Source organism: Lithobates pipiens, unplaced genomic scaffold, assembly GCF_037356315.1.
Source record: "Lithobates pipiens isolate NorthernLeopardFrog02 unplaced genomic scaffold, aLitPip1_a1.2 Scaffold_23, whole genome shotgun sequence".
NCBI lineage: Eukaryota > Metazoa > Chordata > Amphibia > Anura > Ranidae > Lithobates > Lithobates pipiens.
In genome coordinates this window covers 170,443,171-170,463,670 of record NW_027507785.1, presented here as the reverse complement: position 1 = coordinate 170,463,670, position 20,500 = coordinate 170,443,171, and the positions used below count along the sequence as shown (strand labels likewise).

The 20,500-nt window shown below is 46.3% G+C and overlaps 1 protein-coding gene across 2 annotated transcripts in view; it reads right to left on the bottom strand.

Moving 5' to 3' along the window:
• Positions 1 to 20,500, bottom strand: part of SCYL3 (SCY1 like pseudokinase 3) — a 104,564-nt gene that overhangs the window by 43,122 nt on the left and 40,942 nt on the right. For both annotated transcript variants that reach the window (XM_077452602.1, XM_077452601.1), the window contains exons 4-7: positions 11,756 to 11,858; positions 11,531 to 11,636; positions 10,227 to 10,304; positions 8,129 to 8,268 (exon numbers count right to left, since the gene is read on the bottom strand). In XM_077452602.1, the coding sequence (XP_077308728.1) occupies positions 8,129 to 8,268; positions 10,227 to 10,304; positions 11,531 to 11,636; positions 11,756 to 11,858 (427 nt within the window). The remainder of the gene's footprint in view (positions 1 to 8,128; positions 8,269 to 10,226; positions 10,305 to 11,530; positions 11,637 to 11,755; positions 11,859 to 20,500) is intronic.

Sequence of the window (20,500 nt, the reverse complement as noted above, 5' to 3'; positions counted from 1 at the left end):
ATTTAATATAACCAACCAGGATGGGGGGGGAGGAGACCTGGTTTACTGTGGGGGGACCCAAGTCAATAGGGAGGATCTGGGATTTGTCCCAGTTTATCTTTAAACCTGAATAGTTGCCGAATGCTTGAATTGCATCTAATGCTGCCAGTAGGGAAGGGCCAGAATCCGCAAGGTATAAAAGCATATCGTCAGCATATACACTCATCTTTTCAATTAGATTCCCACATTGCAGTCCCTTGATCCCCGGGTGCATTCACAAAGAGGACGCAAGGGGCTCCACTGCTATGGCGTATAGGTGGGGTGATAAGGGACATCCCTGACACGTCCCCCTAGAGAGGGGGAAGGAGTCAGAAACCCTCCCGTTGACCAACACCCTAGCACTGGGGCTCTGGTAGAGGAGTCGGATCCATGTGATAAATGTAGGCCCAAATCCAAATCATGCCAGGCATTCCCAGAGGTTATCCCACTCAACTGAGTCGAACGCCTTTGCAGCATCTAGAGACACCACAACTCTGCATCCCATCTGGTCCTGCTCAGCTTGTAGATTCATGTTAAGTCTGCAAAGATTGTGTGCTGTATTTTTTGCTGGCATAAACCCTGTCTGGTCCGGGTGAATCAGGGTTAGAATCACCTCCTTCAAACGCAACGCCAGGATCTTAGCCAGAATTTTAATATCCAGTTGGAGAAGCGATATTGGACGGTAGGATTCAGGAAGTTCAAGATTTTTGCCAGGGTTGGGTGTAAGTACTATATAGGCCTCGCACATGGACTTGGGTAGAGAGCAGACTTTAAATATGTGGGAGAATATCTCCCGTTATCTAGGTATCAGTTTCGGTGTACGTTTTATAAAATTCAAGGGGGAGCCCATGGGATCCGGGTGCTTTGGATGGTTTTAGGTGTGATATTGCTTTGGATATGTCCTCCTCAGTGATGGGGGCCTCCAACAATTCTACCTGCGATGGTGAGAGTGTGGGCAAATCTATTCTAGCTAGGAGTGTCACCATCTCCCCTTGGGGGTTGTTGGTAGTAGAAGAATATAGGGATGCAAAGAAGGAGCGGAACTACCCGGCCACCTCAGCGGGTTCAGTAACCAAATCCCCAGCGGAAGTGCGAAGGGAGACCACCGTCGGCGGTTTGTGGTCCAAATGAGCCAGGTAAGCTAGGAGGCGACCCGCCCGTTCTCCACATTCATACATTCTCTGCTTGTTGTAAAATGTTTTTCTCTCTGCTTTCTCAAAGTGAAGGCTATTTACTACGCGGGCTTGTAGTTCAGCATTGGAAGGCGATGGGTCATTGGAGAACTCTTTTTCAATCTTCACTAGGGACTTCTCTGCTTGTTGGATCACATGGGAGGAGGTTTTCCTGTATCCAGCAATGCGTTGGGCTAGTGACAGATTTATTAAAAAAAAAAAAAAAAAAAAAAAAAAAAAAATGCACAAAACACATACTGTAATATAAAGCAGTGTTTCTCAACTTTATTCCAGTCAGGCGCCCTTAAAAAGTATTTTCAGTCTCAAGGCACCCCTATCCAAGGCTTGGTTCACGTTGCTGTGTGTTGCGGAGCGCACACAAAATCTCGCTCATTCCTGACACGCAGACAAATGCTCTGCTCTTTAGGGGTGCCCTTAATTCTTACTGGTACACCACACATTGGAAAACGTGGGGTGTTTTTGGTGCGTCACAATTTTTTTTTTTTGTTTTTTGTTTTTTGAAAGTGCCGGGGACTTTTTTCCCCCCTGCATTCCCACAGAGGATAGAGCAGCCCACTGAAATGAATGGGCTGTCCTACATGCAGCACGTAGCCACACAGATGTGAACCAAGGGCTTGTGTACGTGTGAGGTTGGGGGGTGGTAAAAACATGCGGTTGAGCTTTTATCACCCCTAACTGCTCCCCCTTTAGCTGCCAAGGCAGCAGCTGGTAGTGTAACTTTGATGTGGCCATGGCTGAAAGTATACCTCCGCGTAAATCGGGCTGCACTGCAACCACCCCACAACTGTGTGTATTGCACATGGTTGCAGTGTGGTGATGCTGTTTTTTACAAGGTTAAAACAGGTGGTGAGATATTGCCTCTCTACTACCTGCCAAAGAGGTGCACGCCTTCACTGGTCTCACGTGTCGATTCAGATTATCCTGTCAACAATTTGATTCAATTCCGTGATGCACCACGAATACTGCCCATGGTTTACATCAACAAATTCAAGGTGAAATGCCCAATAAGCCAGTCATCACTGGAAGCCCCACTGCAAGGAATAGGTTTTAAAGTTTCCCAGGAGGTCAGCTATAATATAATATATAAATGGGTGTATGAGTGGATTTGGATTCTTAAAATTATACTAAAGTCTCTTTCCTGACAGACTCCATGGCAGCCAATGTGTGGGTTTAGTCCCGCCTCCATTACCCTATAGGACGATACACCCATAAATCTTTGCTCGCTGCCAGAGGCCGTGTTTTTTTTTTGTCCTCCTCCATAGGACCTAGCATGTGTTTTTTTTACCCTGAAGACTTGCATTTTTTTCTGCGATACGGACCGGCCGAGCAACTTGGAGTCGCATATTTCCAATAAGCTCTAGCTACTAGCGGAGTTTGGAAAAGGGGCATATGGAAGAGGCGCTGAAGAGGTGTATGCCTGGTCACTGACAGGTGAAGCCACGTGTTAGTCGTGAGCCTAGCTACTAGCAGGTGACTATCGCGCGCGTCCCCCCCCCCCCCCAGAAGTCCGGCATGTGTTTGGGGACCTACATCGGCTGGTGTCCGTGTACAGGAGTGGTGAGCTTTGTGTTTGTCCATGGCAGCCATTCTATGTCATTTTCTGTATGTTTTTGTGCTCTGTGTCTCTTGTGTCCCCCATACATCGCTCTGCGGTGTATCTGGCAAGCTGGGCGGCTGGTTTCCTTGCGTTCCAGCCACCCAGCTACTTCCTCGTTCGCCGCTCGGTCGTTTTGCGCATGCGTGAGACCGGCGCGAGGAGGAGGCTTGGTTCGCGCATGCACGTTGCAGGCTTTGCGCATGCGCACTAGCGTTTTAATGGCGTAATTCGTGACGTCATTATGGCGGCAGTTTTAAAAACAGAGAACAGCTTGCAGAGCCTCTGGGATGCTTGTAAAGCCTGCAGTGCCATTCCTGAGCCCTGATTTCTTCAGCATTAGGTATGCGTCTATGGGGAAAGGTCAGTTTATCTTTGCTTATCCTAGCTGTTCTCTGTGTTTAATTGGGGCTGTTTTATTTCCAGCCCTGATGGATTCCCTTGGATGCCTCGCCGCCTGCTAGTGGCCAGCCCTCTCGTAGAAGGTACTTCTTTTTGGGTTACCTGCTGGGGGGGGAACAGTGGAACATTAGGGGATGTTCCGCTACCACTGCTGGTTTCTCCCTTTTTCAGCCCTTCTAGGTCTACTCAACGCCGGAGTTCTCACCGAGGAAGTGATTCGTCTAAGTCCCACCGCCGGCATTCCTCTTCCAGATCCAGACGTCATGATTCTCCTGCGAGAACTAGTCTCCGTAGCCGGGAACCTTCCCACCCTTCTACAGCTTGCCCAAGTCACGCAGCTGAAGGTTTATGCTGGGGGTGCAGGATGCAGGTTCCTGCTGACAAGTCCCTTTGTGATGCCTGTTATGTCAAAGCGACAGGTGAAAGGAGTGACTCTGACCAACAGCTGAAGTCTATGGTGGAAAAATTGGTCAAAGGACAGTCTAAAGAAATTTGAAGCCCCCCATTTGTCTCCCATAGAGTCTCCAAGGTCTCCGGGGAGGGATGCTCAGGCCCAGGACACATGGGATTCCTCTTTGCCTAGCCATCCGTCTGCTGTCCACTCAGATAGTGAATCTGAGGAAGAAGAGTCTGGTTCGGGTTTTGACTTTTCCTTGCTTCCTCCTTTGGTCAAAGCCATTAAGGAAACGCTGAACTGAGAAGAGCCGGTAGTGGCTCCGGCGAAGCAAAGAACGTTTTTTAAACAATTCAAAAAAGGAGCGTATTAGCTTCCCTTTCCTCTCAGAGTTGGGAGAAGTGATCTTGGATGAGTGGAGCAAGGTAGAGAAAAAGAATTCTCTTCTATCTAAGATCCAGAGACTTTACCCTTTTAAGGAGGAAGAAGTTTAATATTTGGAGTCTTCCCCTCTGGTGGATTCGGCAGTAATGAGACTGGTCAGACATGTGACCCTTCCTCGAGGACACAGTCTCTTAAGGATGCTCTGGACAAGAGAATTGATTCTGACCTGAAGAGGATCTATCTTACGGCTGGCATGGCCTGTAAACCAGCTCTGGCCTTAGCGGCTCTGTCTAGAGCGATGGAAATTTGGTCTGATAGTGTTGATGAAACACTCAGAAACGTCTCAGAAGATCTTGCCAAGGGTTCTCCCATTCAAGAACCAAGACTGGCTTCGGCTTTCTTGGGGGAGGCCTTGATCGATATTATCCGACTGGTGGCTTGAGTTATGCTCTCATCTGTAACTGCCAAGCGTGCCCTGTGGCTCAGTCCTTGGCCAGCCGATCCCGCTTTTCTAAGCAAGGTGCCGTATTCCCTTTGATGGTTCTTTTCTTTTCGGCAATAAGCTGGATAGTGCTATAACTCGGGCCACCGGGGGCAAGTCGGGGTTTCTCCCCCAGAATAGGAGCCTGCAGAGTCAAAGGAGATCGTTCCCAAGAAAGCAGGGTCAAGACCGTGCCAGGGAGGCACGCACTTACAGGCCTGGACGGGAATTCTCCAGATCTTGGAGGTCCAGACAGACATCTCTCAAAAAATCTGCAATGGGCAGTTCGATGGGGGAAAAGGAGCCTACTAAGTCCTTTTGAGATCGGGCCCGTCCAGGCGGTCCGGGTGGGAGCTCGTTTGTTCCACTTTCGGCACATCTGGGCGGCCTCGTTCCAGGATTTTTGGACCGTCAAGACGGTCTCCTTCGGGGCACACTTGGTCGTTCAGCAGTGTCCCCAAACTCAAGTGTGTTCCCACATCCATTCCAAGGTCGGAAGAAAAAAAGACAAATTCTTTTAGCCTACATAAAATCTGTTGGATCAAGGCGCCGCTATTCCTGTTCCAGACAACCAACACGGCATGGGAATGTATTCCCCTCTTTTCCTGGTCCAGAAAAAGAACGGTACGTGGAGACCCGTAATAGACTTGACGCGTCTAAATCGCTTCATAAGAAAGGAGAAATTCAAAATGGAAACTGTCCACGATTCAACAGTCAGTGCAGCCAGGGGACTGGCTTGTCTCAATAGATCTCAAAAGACACCTATTTTCACGTCCCGGTGGCCAGAGTTCCAACAGTTTCTTAGTTTCTCCATTGGCCAGCTTCATTTACAGTTTACCTGCCTTCCTTTTGGTCTGTCAACCTCCCCTCGCACATTCTCGAAGGTCCTTCTAGCAGTTGTAGCATTGTTGAGAATCAGGAAAATCTGGATTCATCATTATCTGGACAATTTGCTTCTTCTGGCTCAGGACAGGGATTGCCTCTTGAAAACACAGGGATCAAGTTATCGCAACCCTCAAGGAATTCGGGTGGCTCCTGAATTTGGAGGAAAGCAAGTTATTTCCTACACAGTCTCTCGTGTTCCTCGGTGCTCTGTTCATTACGGCAAAAGGTACCATCTCTCTGCCAGAGGAGAAGGTTGCAGTAGTACGGGACAAAATCCACCTGGCCCTCTCTTCATCTCGTCTCAGTACTCTTCATTGCCTAAAGATCATAGGCACCATGGTGTCCACCATACCGATGGTGAAGTGGGCACAGTGGAGGATGCGTCCCCTTCAAATGGGTTTCCTTCACCAATGTTCGGGAGAAAAGGTCCAGTCCATCGAGATTACTCAGACCATGAGAGGTTCCCTCCTCTGGTGGCTTCGTCGGGAGAACCTGTTGAATTGCCACTCCCTTCTTCCAATCAAATGGATCACAGTGACGTCAGATGCCAGCAACAGGGGCTGGGGGGTGCATTGTCTATCGGAAGTGGCTCAGGGCATTTGGGACTTTCCCTCTCGGGGAATAGTGTCAAATGTGCTAGAACTACGAGCAGCCTTCCTAGCGTTGTTGGCATTTCCGCATCTGATAGTGGGAGCATCCGTAGTCCTCAGGCTGGACAATACGACTGCGGTCGCCTACGTAAGGAAGCAAGGGGGCACCAGAAGTCGGTCTCTGCTGCGGGAAGTGGATCCAATAATGCGTTGGGCCCAGAAGAATCTGGCCAACCTAACAGCAGCCTATGTGCCTGGAGTTCTTAACGTCCAAGCGGACTTTCTCTCACGAGTCCACTTGGACAACGAGTGGGCCCTTCACGAAGATGTGTTTCAGTGGGTTCTATGCCTGGAGATTTCTCCAGAAGTAGATCTCTTCGCCTCCCATTTCAACAGGAAGCTAACGAGGTTCTATTCGAGGTTCAAGGATCCGCAGGCCTACGGGATAGATGCCCTAACAGAGCACTGGTGGTTCCACAAGGCATACGCCTTCCCTCCAATTCCAATTATTTTTCAGTTCCTGAAGAGACTCAGATGGGAGGAAGTGGAGGTGTTGGCAATAATTCCGCATTGGCCCAACAGGCCTTGGTTTCCTCTCCTATCCCTCCTCAGTTTTTGGGACCCAGTTCCTCTCCCATCCAGACAGGACCTGCTCTCCCAAGGCTCGATTCTCCATCCATGTCCAGCTCACCTTCAGTTGAGGGCCTGGTTCTTGAGAGGGGAAGGCTGGAAGCACTAGGGTGTCCTAAGGAGGCCATTTCCACCCTCTTAAGTGCAAGGAGAAGTAGTACTAATAAAGTGTATGAACGGATCTGGGCCAAATTTATACCTTATATGTCTTCCAGAACTAGTTCCTACGTTTCACCTGCAGTTCAAGATGTTTTGAGTTTCCTGCAATCAGGCTAGGACTTACCCTTGTCAGTTAGTTCCCTTTGGGTTCAAGTCTCGGCTATCTCCGCATTTACAGGGGTTCCGTGGGCCAAGCACGGCCTTATCCAGCAGTTCTTCAAAGGCGCAGTAAGATTGAGAACCCAGAGAAAACCCAGATTCCCTAAATGGGATCTGCCTCTAGTTCTGGACTTTTTTTCTCATTTCAATTAGGCTCTATCAGAGAACTCACCTTGAAAACTGCATTCCTAGTGGCGGTCACCTCGGCAAAACGAGTATCAGAGATTCAGGTTCTAGGAGTCAAAGAACCCTTTCGAACTTTTTCCGGACAGGGTGGTCCTAGTTCCAATGTTGGGGTCAAACCCTAAGGTCACCTTGGTTTTTCATGAAAATCAGGAATTCTCTCTACCCACATTCAGATCCTCGGAAATTCATCCACTTGATGTTGGTCGCTCATTAAAGCTATATTTGGAGGCTACAGCTCCATTCCGGCAGTTGGACTTCCTGTTTGTTCTGTTCTGTGGGAAGAACAAGGGCACTAGAGCATCAGTCAGGTCAATTGCGGCATGGATAGTTCAAGCAATCCAGTGGGTGTACAGAGAAAAGGGCTTGGCTCCTCCTCAGGCGGTGACGGCGCATTCGACCAGAAGTCTTTCTACCTTGTGGGCGGCCTCTCGCCATGTGGCTCCTGACGTGATATGCAGGGCGGCTTCGTGGTCTTCAATACACACCTTTATGTCTCATTATTGTGTTGAGCCGGCGGCTCTTTCCTCAGTTGACTTTGGTGTTAAAGTTTTGTCGGTTGACGGTGTCAAATAAATCTTTGTTATGCAGCATTTTGCCCACCCGGGTGTGTTTTGGCAAGTTATTTCCCACACGTTGGCTGCCATAGAGTCTGTCAGGAAAACGGAAAATTTATGTCAAAATACTTACCGTAATTTTCCTTTCCTGATGGACTCCATGGCAGCAGGAGTTCCCTCCCAAATGGCTGGAGTAGGATAGTTACCGAACACGGCCTCTGGCAGGGAGCAAAGATTTATGGGAGTATCGTCCTATAGGGTAATGGAGGCGGGACTAAACCCACACGTTGGCTGCCATGGAGTCCATCAGGAAAGGAAAATTACGGTAAGCATTTTGACATAAAGTTTACGTTTTTTAATTTTTCTTAAAAATGACAAACATGTTCTAGTTACCTGCTCTGTGCAGTGGTTTTACACAGAAGAGCCCAGTTCCTCTTCTTTTCAACCACCTGCAAATCCTGCTCAATTTGAAAGTCTGTTCATAAAGATTAAAAATTACCTCTTTTTGGTCTCAGAAGATGGGGCAGAAAGCTCTTCACTGCCATAGGCTCCGCAAATACAAATGGATTTAGCAGCAGAGGGACCAATCTGGTGGAGATGAGCTCTTCTGGCAAAGTTGACACTCTGTCCAATAGAAACCTATACAAGACCAAATCAAACATTGCAGGTTTTAATTGTATTTATGTGCCCGTATGTAAAATCAAAAAAAAAAAAATAAATAGATTTAACCACTTCCTAACCAGACCAATTTTCAGCTTTCAGTGCTCTCACACTTTAAATGACAATTACTCAGTCATCTATATAAATTTTTTGTCCTTTTTTTTCACACAAACAGAGCTTTCTTTTGGTGGTATTTAATCACCGCTTTGCGCTATAAAATCAAAAAAAGACAGAAAATTTGTGAAAAAAAAATTCTTTGTTTCTGTTAAAATTTACTGCAGAGTATTGCAGAGTATTGGCACTGAGAAGCGCTGTGGGCACTACACATCCAGCCCACAGCGCTGCTGCCATCTCCCCCCTCTCCCCTCGTACTGTATCGAACGGTACAGAGAGGGGATGGAGGAACTGGCATCATGACATGCCGCCGGTCTGTTTACAAGTGATCAATCCATCATTTGACGGAGTGATCACATGGTAAATGGCCGCTACCAGCGGCCATTTACCGTGATGCGCCGATTCTTCCAGACCCTGCGGTCACGGATGTTTTCGGGAGCGAGCCCCTGGGGGCGCACGAGAGCAAGATTCTGGGAGGACATCTACGGATGTCCATCCAGAAAAACATGACCACGCTGTAGCCATCTTTCGGCTGTGGCGCGGTCGGCAAGTGGTTAAGTACGACAAAATAAAAACTGTGCCGTTTTTTAACCACTTCCATACAGGACATTTTCACCCCCTTCCTGCCCAGGCCATTTTTCAGCTTTCAGCGCTGTCAACTTGGATGACAATTGCGTGGTCATGCAACGTTGTACCCAAATTAAATGTTGACCTTTTTGTTTTCCCCACAAATAGAGCTTTATTTTGGTGGTATTTAATCACCTCTGCGTTTTTTATTTTTTGCGCTATGAAAAAAAAAAAAAAAAAAAAATTTTGAGAAAAAATAATAAATTGCTACTTTTTGCTATAATATTCCATTTAAAAAAAATAAAATTATTCCTCCTCAGTTTAGGCTGATATGTATTCTTCTACATATTTTTGGTAAAAAAAAAATCCCAATAAGCATATATTGATTGATTTGCGCAAAAGTCTGACATAGTGGCGGACAAATTGGACACCTTTAACAACATTTTGGTACCATTCACATTCATAAAGCGATTGGTGCTATAAAAAAATGCACTATTTCTGTATAAATGTGACTGACAGGGAAGGGGCTAACACAAGGGGGAGCTGCAGGGGTTTAATGTGTGTCTTAGGGAGCGAATCTAACTGTGGGGGAGGGGACTGATGAGGGGAGGAGACTGGTCGATGTTTCTCTGTACAGTCATGAATGAAAGAACCACTTTCCCCTTGCCACCAAGTAAACAAAAGGGTGGGGCCACCCAGTGATGTCACCATGTGACCCTGCCCCCAAGTCAGCACTCATCCATGACAATATAGGGGAAGAGTCACCCGGTGGTGTCACTAGGTGGCTCTGCCACCTGTGACAACACGTTGCCTTTGAGACAGACATCATAGGGCAGGATCACCTGTTTTTCGGGTGGGTCAGCGACTGCCGTTCATCGCGATCGAGGAGGATCACTACCAGGGGACATTTGTATTTATTTTTATTAAAAGACACTGTCTTGCGCTTTTGTTTACTTTTGGCTTTTCTTTGGAGGAGTCCTCGCTGTCAGAAAAACAAAGCCACAGCTAAAAGGATCCCGGCATCCACGTTGATAGTGTTAATACAAGGATGTGCACGTTTTTTTTTCCCATTCAACCTGCTGCTGAACGAAAATTAAATAAAAAAAAATAAAAAAAACCCTCAATATGTATACTCTGCTTAAGAATTGTTAAGCTACAAAATATTACATTTGTGTTTTTGGCTTTAAAGCACAGAAATGAAAATACCATTGAAATAGCATAGAAGTGGCCAGAAAACCCTCTACCCATGTACTCACTTGAAAAATTCATTCTTCTCCTCTTCACTTTTTACAGTTAAGCTTTCCAAGAAGTTGACAATTTCCACAAAATCGTTTCTATTTAAAAAAACATTAGAAGTGGGGGAGGAGGGAATGGAAAAAAAAAAAACATTTTTACACACAGTTATATTTATATTTTAAATACACACTGTATCTCATGCATAGACAGGCAGTTTTAAAATCGAACATGGCGATAGCAAGGGAAGGTAGGTAGAAATGGTTTATCTTGTAGGATCTATTGTTTTTTTCTTAGTTTAGTCAATATAAAAAAAATAAATAAATAAATAAATAAATAAAAATATAAAAGTGTCTGAAAGCAGCACCCATACCACTGCTCCCCCATGCACACGCTTACTTTCTTAGAAAGCTGTACCCTTAGCTGAACCTGGGGATTAATAAACCTGTCAGGCAAGAAAGTACAGCAGGTCATTTGATGCGCACGCCCGATTTACCCATCCTGTAAATTTCTGCAGCCCACCTCATAATTAAGAGTAAGGAAGCACTATTAAATATATTCAACCAATTTCTTTGACTTTCTAAACCTCAAAAAAACTCCATATTCTTGATTTTAGTTGGTGCCTTGTTTTTAAAATGATGTTTAACTATTTCATGCCTGCACACAATAAACATTTGCATCTCTGACAAGATGATGTCTTTTTTTTGTGCTGTGCCTTAAAAAGTGAGGATCAAGATCATGGTGTCTCTAAGCAGGTATGACAGCAGCCAATCATGCGATCACTGTGACAGCTAGTCAGCGCTGACAGTAAAACTGCTTTTTGTGAATAAAACTACTTTGCAAGTAGCCCCCCCCCCCCCCCCATTCTTTCGGCCAGAACAGTAATAACTGACAAAAACATGTCTTCATTTTTCTGGCCATGACTGGAAAGTGTAAAACACAACCCCCATCTTTATACGGTAGCAAATAACGCCTCCCTCTTCTAAAAGCAACAGTGGCTTGCCAGTTGGACAGCCTAAAACAAAGAACCAGACACCCATGTCTGCACAGCATGCAAGCATTTATCATGAGAAAGAATGAAATGGACAGGAAATACATATGACCTGAGGAAACCAAGCAACCTAGCTCAACATAAAACTTGAAAATCGGGCCAATTCAATGTTAGAGGATGTTCAGATATATCAATCGTTCTGGCAGTCAACAAGAGAGACTTGGTGAAGGACTCTTTGACTTCACTTAAAAAAGGCATAAATACATTGAAAAGTCAATTAAAAACAAAATGTCGTAGTCCCACAAAAATATCTGGTTTAGGCACCAACTTGCGTACCTAAAATAGTCATGTGTCAGTAAAGTTGACAGAGCAGGCCGGAGCTCTGGTTCAGGGTTCAAAAGACAGTTCTTAACAGTGTTCTTAAAGCTGGAGAGAACATCAGCTAAAAAAAAAAAAAAAAAAAAAAAAAATCATTATTAATAATAATTATATACCAATTTGTTAGGCAATGTTGCCACCAAAACGTTAGTCATCAATTTATGACATTTTTCGGTTACCTACTTTGATCTTTCACATGTGTCAGAAGATTTTCCACCAGTCGTCCAAATAAGAAAGCATCTCGAGCATGGCTTAATGACACTGGCACAATTCCAAACTCGGCAGACTGGAGAGAAACATAACACTGCATTAGATTATATAAAAGTAAAGTATTTAATAAAAGCATTAATTCAATATCTTAAACTCTGTGCAGGCTTATGGGATAGTGATAGATGGCAGGAATATATATATATATATATATATATATATATATATATATATATATATATATATATATATATATATATATATATATATATATATATATATATATATATATATATATATATATATCCCCCAACAGGTTAACAAGGTTGGCTACAAGGGGCTACAGAGCTGCCTGAAGCCAGCATCAGATGAGGCATGAACATCTACAAGTTAAAATGGAACCACTACCACGTAACCACCGTAACAACTTGAAAACCTACGAAAAAAAAAAAAAAAAAAAACAGGACTTGAAATATGCCCCAAAAATAAACACACCTTATTTATCGACTTTTTTTCCCCCTTAAAATCAGAGGGAAATCGTGGGCACGCGTTATACGCCGATCCCCGCTGTCTGTGAGGGCAAGACGAGTGCTGCCGACATTGACCGAGCCGAGTGTACTGTGTATTCGGCTAGGCTCGGCTCCGCTCGCAGGCACGCCCAGTCCCGCCATTGGACCAGTGTTGTGTCCATCGAAGAAGCTGGGTCAAGGGGTGGGACAGGGCGTGCCTGCGAGCGGAGCCGAGTACATAGTACACACTGCTCTTTGTCGGCGGTGAGAGGAGCCGAACATCTCGGCAGCGCTAAATAAAAAAAAAAAAAAAAAACATGCAATTTTGGGGGGGACGTGTCCAAGATGGCGAAGGGAGCGGATGCGTGTTAGCTGAGCTCCCGGCTCCAACTTATTATCCTGCTGTAGGTAACCGGCGTTGCACCTATTCCTCCTGCGGGGGCACAGTGGGCGATGCCCGGGGGGAGGCGTTTCGGCAAAAAGAAGAACGGCACGGTGGCTGTGAGACCAGCGGCGCGGCCTACCACATGGAGACTCAGACAGACTCCCAACCTGACGGGGGCTATACAAGCCAGCTCCGCGGCCTTTCAATGCCCTAATGCTGGCAATAACCTGTTAGGCCATGCTGACGGCCAAGATTGACCATGTCCAGACTGAAACGGCCCTCATCTGGAGAGACATGGACAAATTCCATGACCGAGTAGTGGAAATGGAGAGGCGGACCTCAGAGACAGAGGATGTCCAGAGGGACCACCATGCGGACATCCAGGCCCTAAAAAAACTAGAGTTAAAACCCTGGAAACGAGAGCCGAAGATGCCCAGAACCACAATAGGCGTAATAACCTGCGGGTTCTCGGCCTTCCAGAGGGGGCAGAGGGCAACGATCCGGTCATATTCATGGAGAGACTTTTGCCATCCCTGCTCCCTGAGGCCAGATTCTCCCCACATTTCTCCATTGAAAGAGCCCACCGAATCCCGGTGACCAGAGGCCCCCAGGGTGCCCCTCCAAGCACTTTTATATTTAAATTACTCCATTACCGCGACCGTGGCACGGTCCTCTGCGCGGCAAGGCTACAAAGGGAATTAAAATTTGAAAAACACAAGACTATTTTTCGGTGGAGACCCAGCGCCAAAGAAAATGGTTCGATCAAGACAGAGGCCGGCTGCGAGTTCAGGATGGGGGAGAGAGTACAGTTCTTCACCTCATCTAGGGAGGCTGCAGCCTGGGCCGAGACGCTTCCCCGCTAATTCCTAACAGGTATGCTGAACCCCTGGGCCATGGCTCATCATTGGGTTGTACCCTAGATACCCCTGAACAAGGTCATTGCTGCTCATGGAAGGAAACTCGTTATACTATGCATTACGGGGAGTTAATATACTGTCCCGCTCTCCTGTCTGCGGGGCTTACTCCTGTGTGGCTGCCTCCCCTCCCTGGGGGGGGGGGGGTGGGAAGGACTCACGACACGTTGGTATTGATTCTTCCTCTCCCCCCCAACATGGAGGATTTGTGGGGCGACGGTCTGCTGTACGGGGCGGAGAGTTTGGTTGTCGCTTCTCCCAAGATGGGTGCATTAGAATCTGCCCTGGGCAATTGTGCTCCCACCTTTTGGATAAGGGGCTCCATGGGCCGGTTTGGAGGAATTGCTCTGGTGCCTCACGTTAACTGCCCTTCTGCAATACATGCGGACTGGGAACTCCCCCGCATGGACATCCTGAGTGCTGCACCTAACTCTAGGGGGATACCCCCCCTTGCTGCATTGCAACATTGAACAACGTACGGAGGGCAAGGGTTGAGGGCAAGTGACTCTCTGGACAGGCTTGTAGCCTGTTTGCCCACACGCTTGCCTCCAAGCAGTATTCCAGCTCGACTTCCAATGGCGATACTAAACCTTCTAGGTCGTGACATTGTGACGTTCCAGGGGTATATATGGTCTGGGGGTTCAGCGTTGATGCTTCTGCTTAATTCTTCATTGTACTGAAGTATGTGCCCCCGGGGACCCGGGTGACCTGCACTGATGTAACCTTTCCGGGTCTGCGGAGCAATTACCTTGCCTTGTAGCCCGGCCTACAGTTGGAAGTTGACACCTCTTGCACATTGCCCCCAAGTTGAGCCAACATGTTTTTGGGAATGGAAGCCCTCCTTTGGGATTGAGGGGTGGGGGGGGGGTTTATTTCTGTTGGCCTGCCGTTGCAGACCCTGGGTTTTTGTTTAAGCTGTTTATACGGTATCTGACAGTACTGCTAATTAATAACCTGATTGAAATTGCATGCATGCTATTGTTTGAGTGCCTCGCTGGTTCCCACTCACCATTCTACATCATCTTACGGGGTTCTTAATGTCTTCTCTTAAGATACTCTCATGGAACACAAGAGGCCTAAATTCTCCTATTAAAAGATCACTTGTCTTCCAGTTTGTTAAATTTTATCATCCTCATATACGTTTGTGTTCCAGGAGACTCACTTGGTGGGGGAAAAAAAATAAAATAAAATAATTTAGCCTTAAAAAGCCGTGGGTGGGTTATCACTATCACTCAACCCATTCTACTTTCTCAAGAGGGGTCAGCGTTTTGGTTTTGAAATCACTCCCTTTTGGGCTTCTCAACCTGGCTTTGGATCCAGAGGGCAGGTTCGTGGTGATACACGCATTAATAAACAACTTACTGTGGGTAATTGTAGGTCTGTACCTTCCGCCCCCCGCCTCCTTTCGGGTATTGAACCAAATAACTGCTAAAATAGCCGAATTCTCTACTGAGAGTGTGCTCATTCTTGGAGATTTTAATCTGGTTCCTGATACTGGGCTAGATACACTCCTTCCCACGGGCACAACCCGCCAGGGGCTTGTGGAATGGGCGGACACATACGGCCTCATTGATATCTGGAGGTGGAAACATCCCCATACCAGGGCTTACACTTGTCATTCTGCATCTTACAGAACATTCTCCCGTATCGACTTAGTCTATGCGGGGGGGTTCGGTTCTCCCTAGAGTGCCCCTCTTCTCTTAGACCTTGACCTCTCAATTGCCTCAGCGGACAGGCTCTGGCGACTGTCCCGATATTGGGTATCAGATGAGGGGGTGGACTCGAAATACAGGGAGAATATGGAAATGTATTGGGAGGTGAACGCTGGCACAACCTCGGCCTCCTCAGTTTGGGATGCCTTCAAGGCGTATTCTAGGGGACAGTACCAGACCATCATAGCAGAAGTCTGTAGAGAACGTAGGAAGGAGCTTACCAACCTTGAAGCTGAGGCAGTAAGACAGGAGGCTATAAATGTTATAGCCCCGGACCCCCAATCCTATGCTAGATTACAATCCCTGTTGAGAGAGGTCCTTCTGATGCGGACAGCTTTAACACAGAAGAGGCTCCTCCATCAAACACAGAGGATATTTGAGCAGCTGGCCTGGCTCTCCAAGGAGCATTCCGCGGGCATGAATATAGGACAGATTCAAACTACTGACGGGCCAGAGGAGAGCAACAGTGAATTTGCCTCCTTCTACCAAAGTTTATATCGCTCCCGGGTGGTCTACGACCCTGGGGAACTGGCGGCCTATCTCGAGGACCTAGATGTCCCGACCCTCACCCCCTCCTATGCGGATAAAACTTGACGCACCCATTAAGATTGAGGAAATCCAAAAGGCACTAAAAATGATGCAGGCAGGCAAGACAACGGGTCCGGATACTTTCCCGGTGGAATTCTACAAAACATATGCAGAAAAAGTGGCCCCTCGTTTCCACTTTCTATTAGCCGAGTCCATGGAGGAGAACTACCTCACTGACTCAATGCACAAAGTGGGGATAGTGGTTATTCCCAAGCCAGGTAAGGATCCAGCCCTGTGCTCTTCTTACTGCCCTATCTCCCTCCTTAATGTTGACACAAAAATTCTGCCAACAGATTAAACACAGTCATTACGGCACTGATACACTCGGACCAGACAGGTTTTATGCCAGGGAAGGGAACAGACATAAATATCCATAGACTGCATACACATATTGCAATGGCCTCGTCTGGGGGCCTTGGGGTGGTGGCCTCACTTGATGTAGAGAAGGCATTCGACTCGGTGGAGTGGGGCTAGGGATGCTGTATGCCCGACCCAGGGCAAGGGTGCGCACCAACGGGGTCCTCTAGGGGCGTTTGCACTGGGGAGGGGGGGACGAGAAAAGGGTGCTCGCTCTCCCCAGATTTATTTGCGTTGACACTTGAACCTCTCGCCACTCTCCTCAGGGCGGACGAGTCAGTGGGGGCATACAGGTGGGTACATTGGTAGAGAAGATCTCTTTATATGCGGATGATTCGCGCCTTTATTTGGCTGATGCTTCTGATTCTTTGAGAGCGGCTCTGGCTCCGTTTGATGATTTTGGACGCTTCCTCGGGCATCCGCATAAATTGGAGCAAATCAGTCCCTCTTTCCCCTGTGCCAGTCAACGCCTCGGATAATTACAGGAACCCCGTTGAAATGGGTGGGTGAGTTTACTTACCTAGGAGTCAGGATAGGGCATGAAATGTCCAGCTACCTCGATAAAAATGTCTACCCCTTGTTGTCCCAACTTCAACAGAAATGCTCCACCTGGAGGTGTCTCCCCTTGACCCCAGTAGGTAGGGGCAACCTCTTAAAAATGATTTATTTAACCAAATTTTATTTCTTTAGGCAAACCCCGACTCCAATCCCCAGATCCTTTTTCCGTCGACTGGATAGTATAGTAATTTCATTCCTATGGGCAGGAAAACCCCCAAGGAGTAGCACTTAATATACTATACTTTCCGCTGTCCAGGGGTGGGCCAGCAATGCCCAATTTCTTAGTGTACTATTGGGCGGCTGTGCTGGTGACGATAAGGTGGTGGTTCTCGCAACCCAGGCAGAATCTTGCTGTCACCTTGGAGGCTGCCCTCCTGGGCTCATATGCTGCATTGTCCAATCTACCGTATAGAGGGCCAAGGTCTAGCCTGGCGGTGACAGGTCCAAGAGCTGAGACTAACCCACGGCCTGCTGAGAACCTCTCTTTTCAGATAGGGCTCAAATCCCCGCTCAGGTGACGCTCGAACCTGACTCAAATCGAGCGCCTCCTGATCTCGGGGGTGCTGGAAATGCCCCTGTCCTCCCTATATCTCTATCTCCAACGGTGGCGCATGAGGTCAAGAGCCATAGATCCAAGGCCAAATGGAAGGAAGATATCCCTTCTCTGGGAGATGAGTGGAAGGAGTGTCCAACTACTTGTATACCGTCCATGATTGCAGCCAAAGACAGATATATACAGTTAAAATTCCTACATAGAGCTTATTATACACCTCACAGGTTAGTGAATATATACCCTGGTAGTAGCCCTATCTGTACTAGGTTCGAACTATAATCTGGCACCTTCTTTCATATGGTCTGGTCCTGTCCCAATCTACGCCCGTTCTGGGGTTCAGTGGCGGACACACTGGGGATGGTTTGCAGAGTATCGGTACCATTAGAGCCCCAAGTTATGCTCCTAAGTCATTTGGAAGATACAGAAGGGGATCGGTATGTTAAGTTGCGTCTAACCTTTTCATTATTTTATGCCCGAAGGGAAATGCTCATTAAATGGAAACAAAAAGAGGCCCCATCCAGGGAAACATGGCAAAAAACCATAAATAATGTGTTACCATTATACCGCATCACCTATGAGAGCAGAAATTGTCCGCAGAAATTTTATAAAGTATGGTCAAACTGGGTGGGCGTGTGTGGCTGACCCCCCCCCCCCCCAGGTTATTTCAGGAGTATCTCTGTCAAAATGAAGTCTCTCCTGCCAGTGATGGGGACAGGGGGTTGTTCCCTTCCCTTTGCTTCCTGGATGGGGTCCTGCTTGGATGGGCCCCTGCTTGGATGGGCCCAGGGGTGGGGTGTTCCGTCTCTGGGAGGCCCCCCCCCCCCATATAATCTTGGTATGGCCGATACTGATGGTAGCACTTAGCTTAATCGTGTGAAATCCCGGGTTCTGAGATTGTGGTCTCCTTACGGTTTGTCTTGTTAGAATGGGAAGCCCAATATGCATGTAATTTGATGTTGTGTATTTGAATACCTACTGTCAAATCCTTTGTAAGGAATATGTTGTGTTTGTACTATCTAGTTTGTCATTGAATACTGTATTTTCTGGCGTATAAGACTACCTTTTACACTTAAAAAAAATGCCAAAAATCAGGGGTCGTCTTATACGCCGGGTATACAATGCTGTCCAATGGATGTCAGCCCCCAAATGTCTGCTAATACTGTATGTGGCTTCAGCTACAAACAGTATACGCCGTTGAGCCAATCCCGGCGAGCGATGTATTCTAATAATGAATACAGAGCCTGCTTGGATTGGAGTAACAACCTCTGCCAATCCGAGCAGGCTACATAGAGTAGCCTGTTCGGATTGGCTTTGAGAGAGAGAGAAGCAAGGGCTGATGATGCTACAGCCTCTGCCAATCCAAGCAGGCGTTGTATTCATTAAAATAATACACCGCTCACCATACTTCCCTGGGTAAATCCATTCACTGATCTCCTACTACTATACATCCTGCTGTTTGCCTTTGAGGTCCCAGGCACCCAAGAGGGACAGGTAAATCTGGGACATATGACAGGGGGGTTATTAAATGCATTTTGGTGGACAATTCCCATAGAAAGTAACCCAAAAGTGGTATAGGTGTGGTTAGTGAAAAATTCTACTTTCCAGAGTTGTGGCATTAAATAGATCTCTATTTGTGTTATTATTGTTTGATTTACTTGATGACATATCACAGCATGGCGGATGAGTAGTTGGCATTCTTGCTTTGTGTTAATGGTTCTAATGTTTTTTTTTTTTAAAAAGGTGTTGCCTCAGAAGGGGGGTAGTCTTATACCGCGAGTATTTCCCAAAACCTATGTTTTCACTTGAAAAATAGGGGGTCGTCTTATACGCCGGCAAATACGGTAATAAAAAAACTTCTCTGTAAAAAAATAAAAAAAAATAAAAAAACAAACAAAACAAACATGTAATTTTAGGCAAGGCTGCAGATGGACAGTGTGCAAGGCTGCGATGATGGGCATTTAAAAATGTAAGGTTTTTTTCCCTTAACCCTTTCGTGACCAAGCCCATTTCTGACATTTGGTGTTTACAAGTTAAAATCCGTATTTTTTGCTAGAAACCCCAAACATATATATTTTTGGAAGAGAATCTAGAGCATAAAATGGCGATTGTTGCAATATTTTATGTCACACGGTATTTGTGCAGCAGTGTTATAAACGCTACTTTTTGGGAAAAAGGGATACTTCCATGAATTAAAAAAAAAAAAAAAAAATGAAGCAGTAAAGTTAGCCCAATTTTTTTGTAAAACTTGAAAGATGTTACGCCGAGTAAATAGATACCAAACGTGTCACACTTTATAATTGCACGTACTCGTGGAATGGCAACAAACGACGGCACCTAAAAAATCTCGACGATCGGCTCTCCCTGTCAGCACGAATCAAGGAATGACCTTTACCGCCACTTCCTGGTTCATGCAATGATCAGCTGTGATTGGTCACCGCTGATCACGTGGCAAAAAGCCTCTGACAAAGGCTCCTTACCACGATCAGAGATACACCGAACTAGCAATGACCGCGCTGCGCACCCCGCCATGTTATCCTGCTGGACATAATATGACGCCCAGTCAGGATAACAGAACCACCACCCGACCGACAATCTGTTATAGGCCGGGCGGTGAAGTTGTAAAAATAAATAAATAAAAAAGACTGTTTTGTTGATTTTCAGACAGATCTGTATTATATTATATGCTGGCCATACAAAAAAATAAATAAATAAATAAAAAAAATTTAAGAAAGTTCGTTAGATTTTCTAATCATTAGTTGGGTCAAATCAACATTAGTTTTCGACCACAGTGATGGGAAAATTCGAAGGAGCTGAACAGAGAACTTGGTCAAAGGAATTTTCGTTGAGAAATTCATTTTAAAACAATGTTAAAGAGATGTACAAAGATTTTTCGTATGAATATTCTCGTCTGAAAATCAATACTTTATTTATTTTTACTAGTAATGGTGGCGATCTGTGATTTTTTTTTTCATGACTGCGACATTATGGCGGACACATCGGACACTTTTGACACATTTTTGGGACCATTCACATGGCGATCAGGGCTATAAAATTGCACTGATTACTGTGTAAATGTGACTGGCAGGGAAGGGGTTAACACCAGGGGGCGCTGCAGGGGTTAATATGTTCCCTATAGGAGTGATTC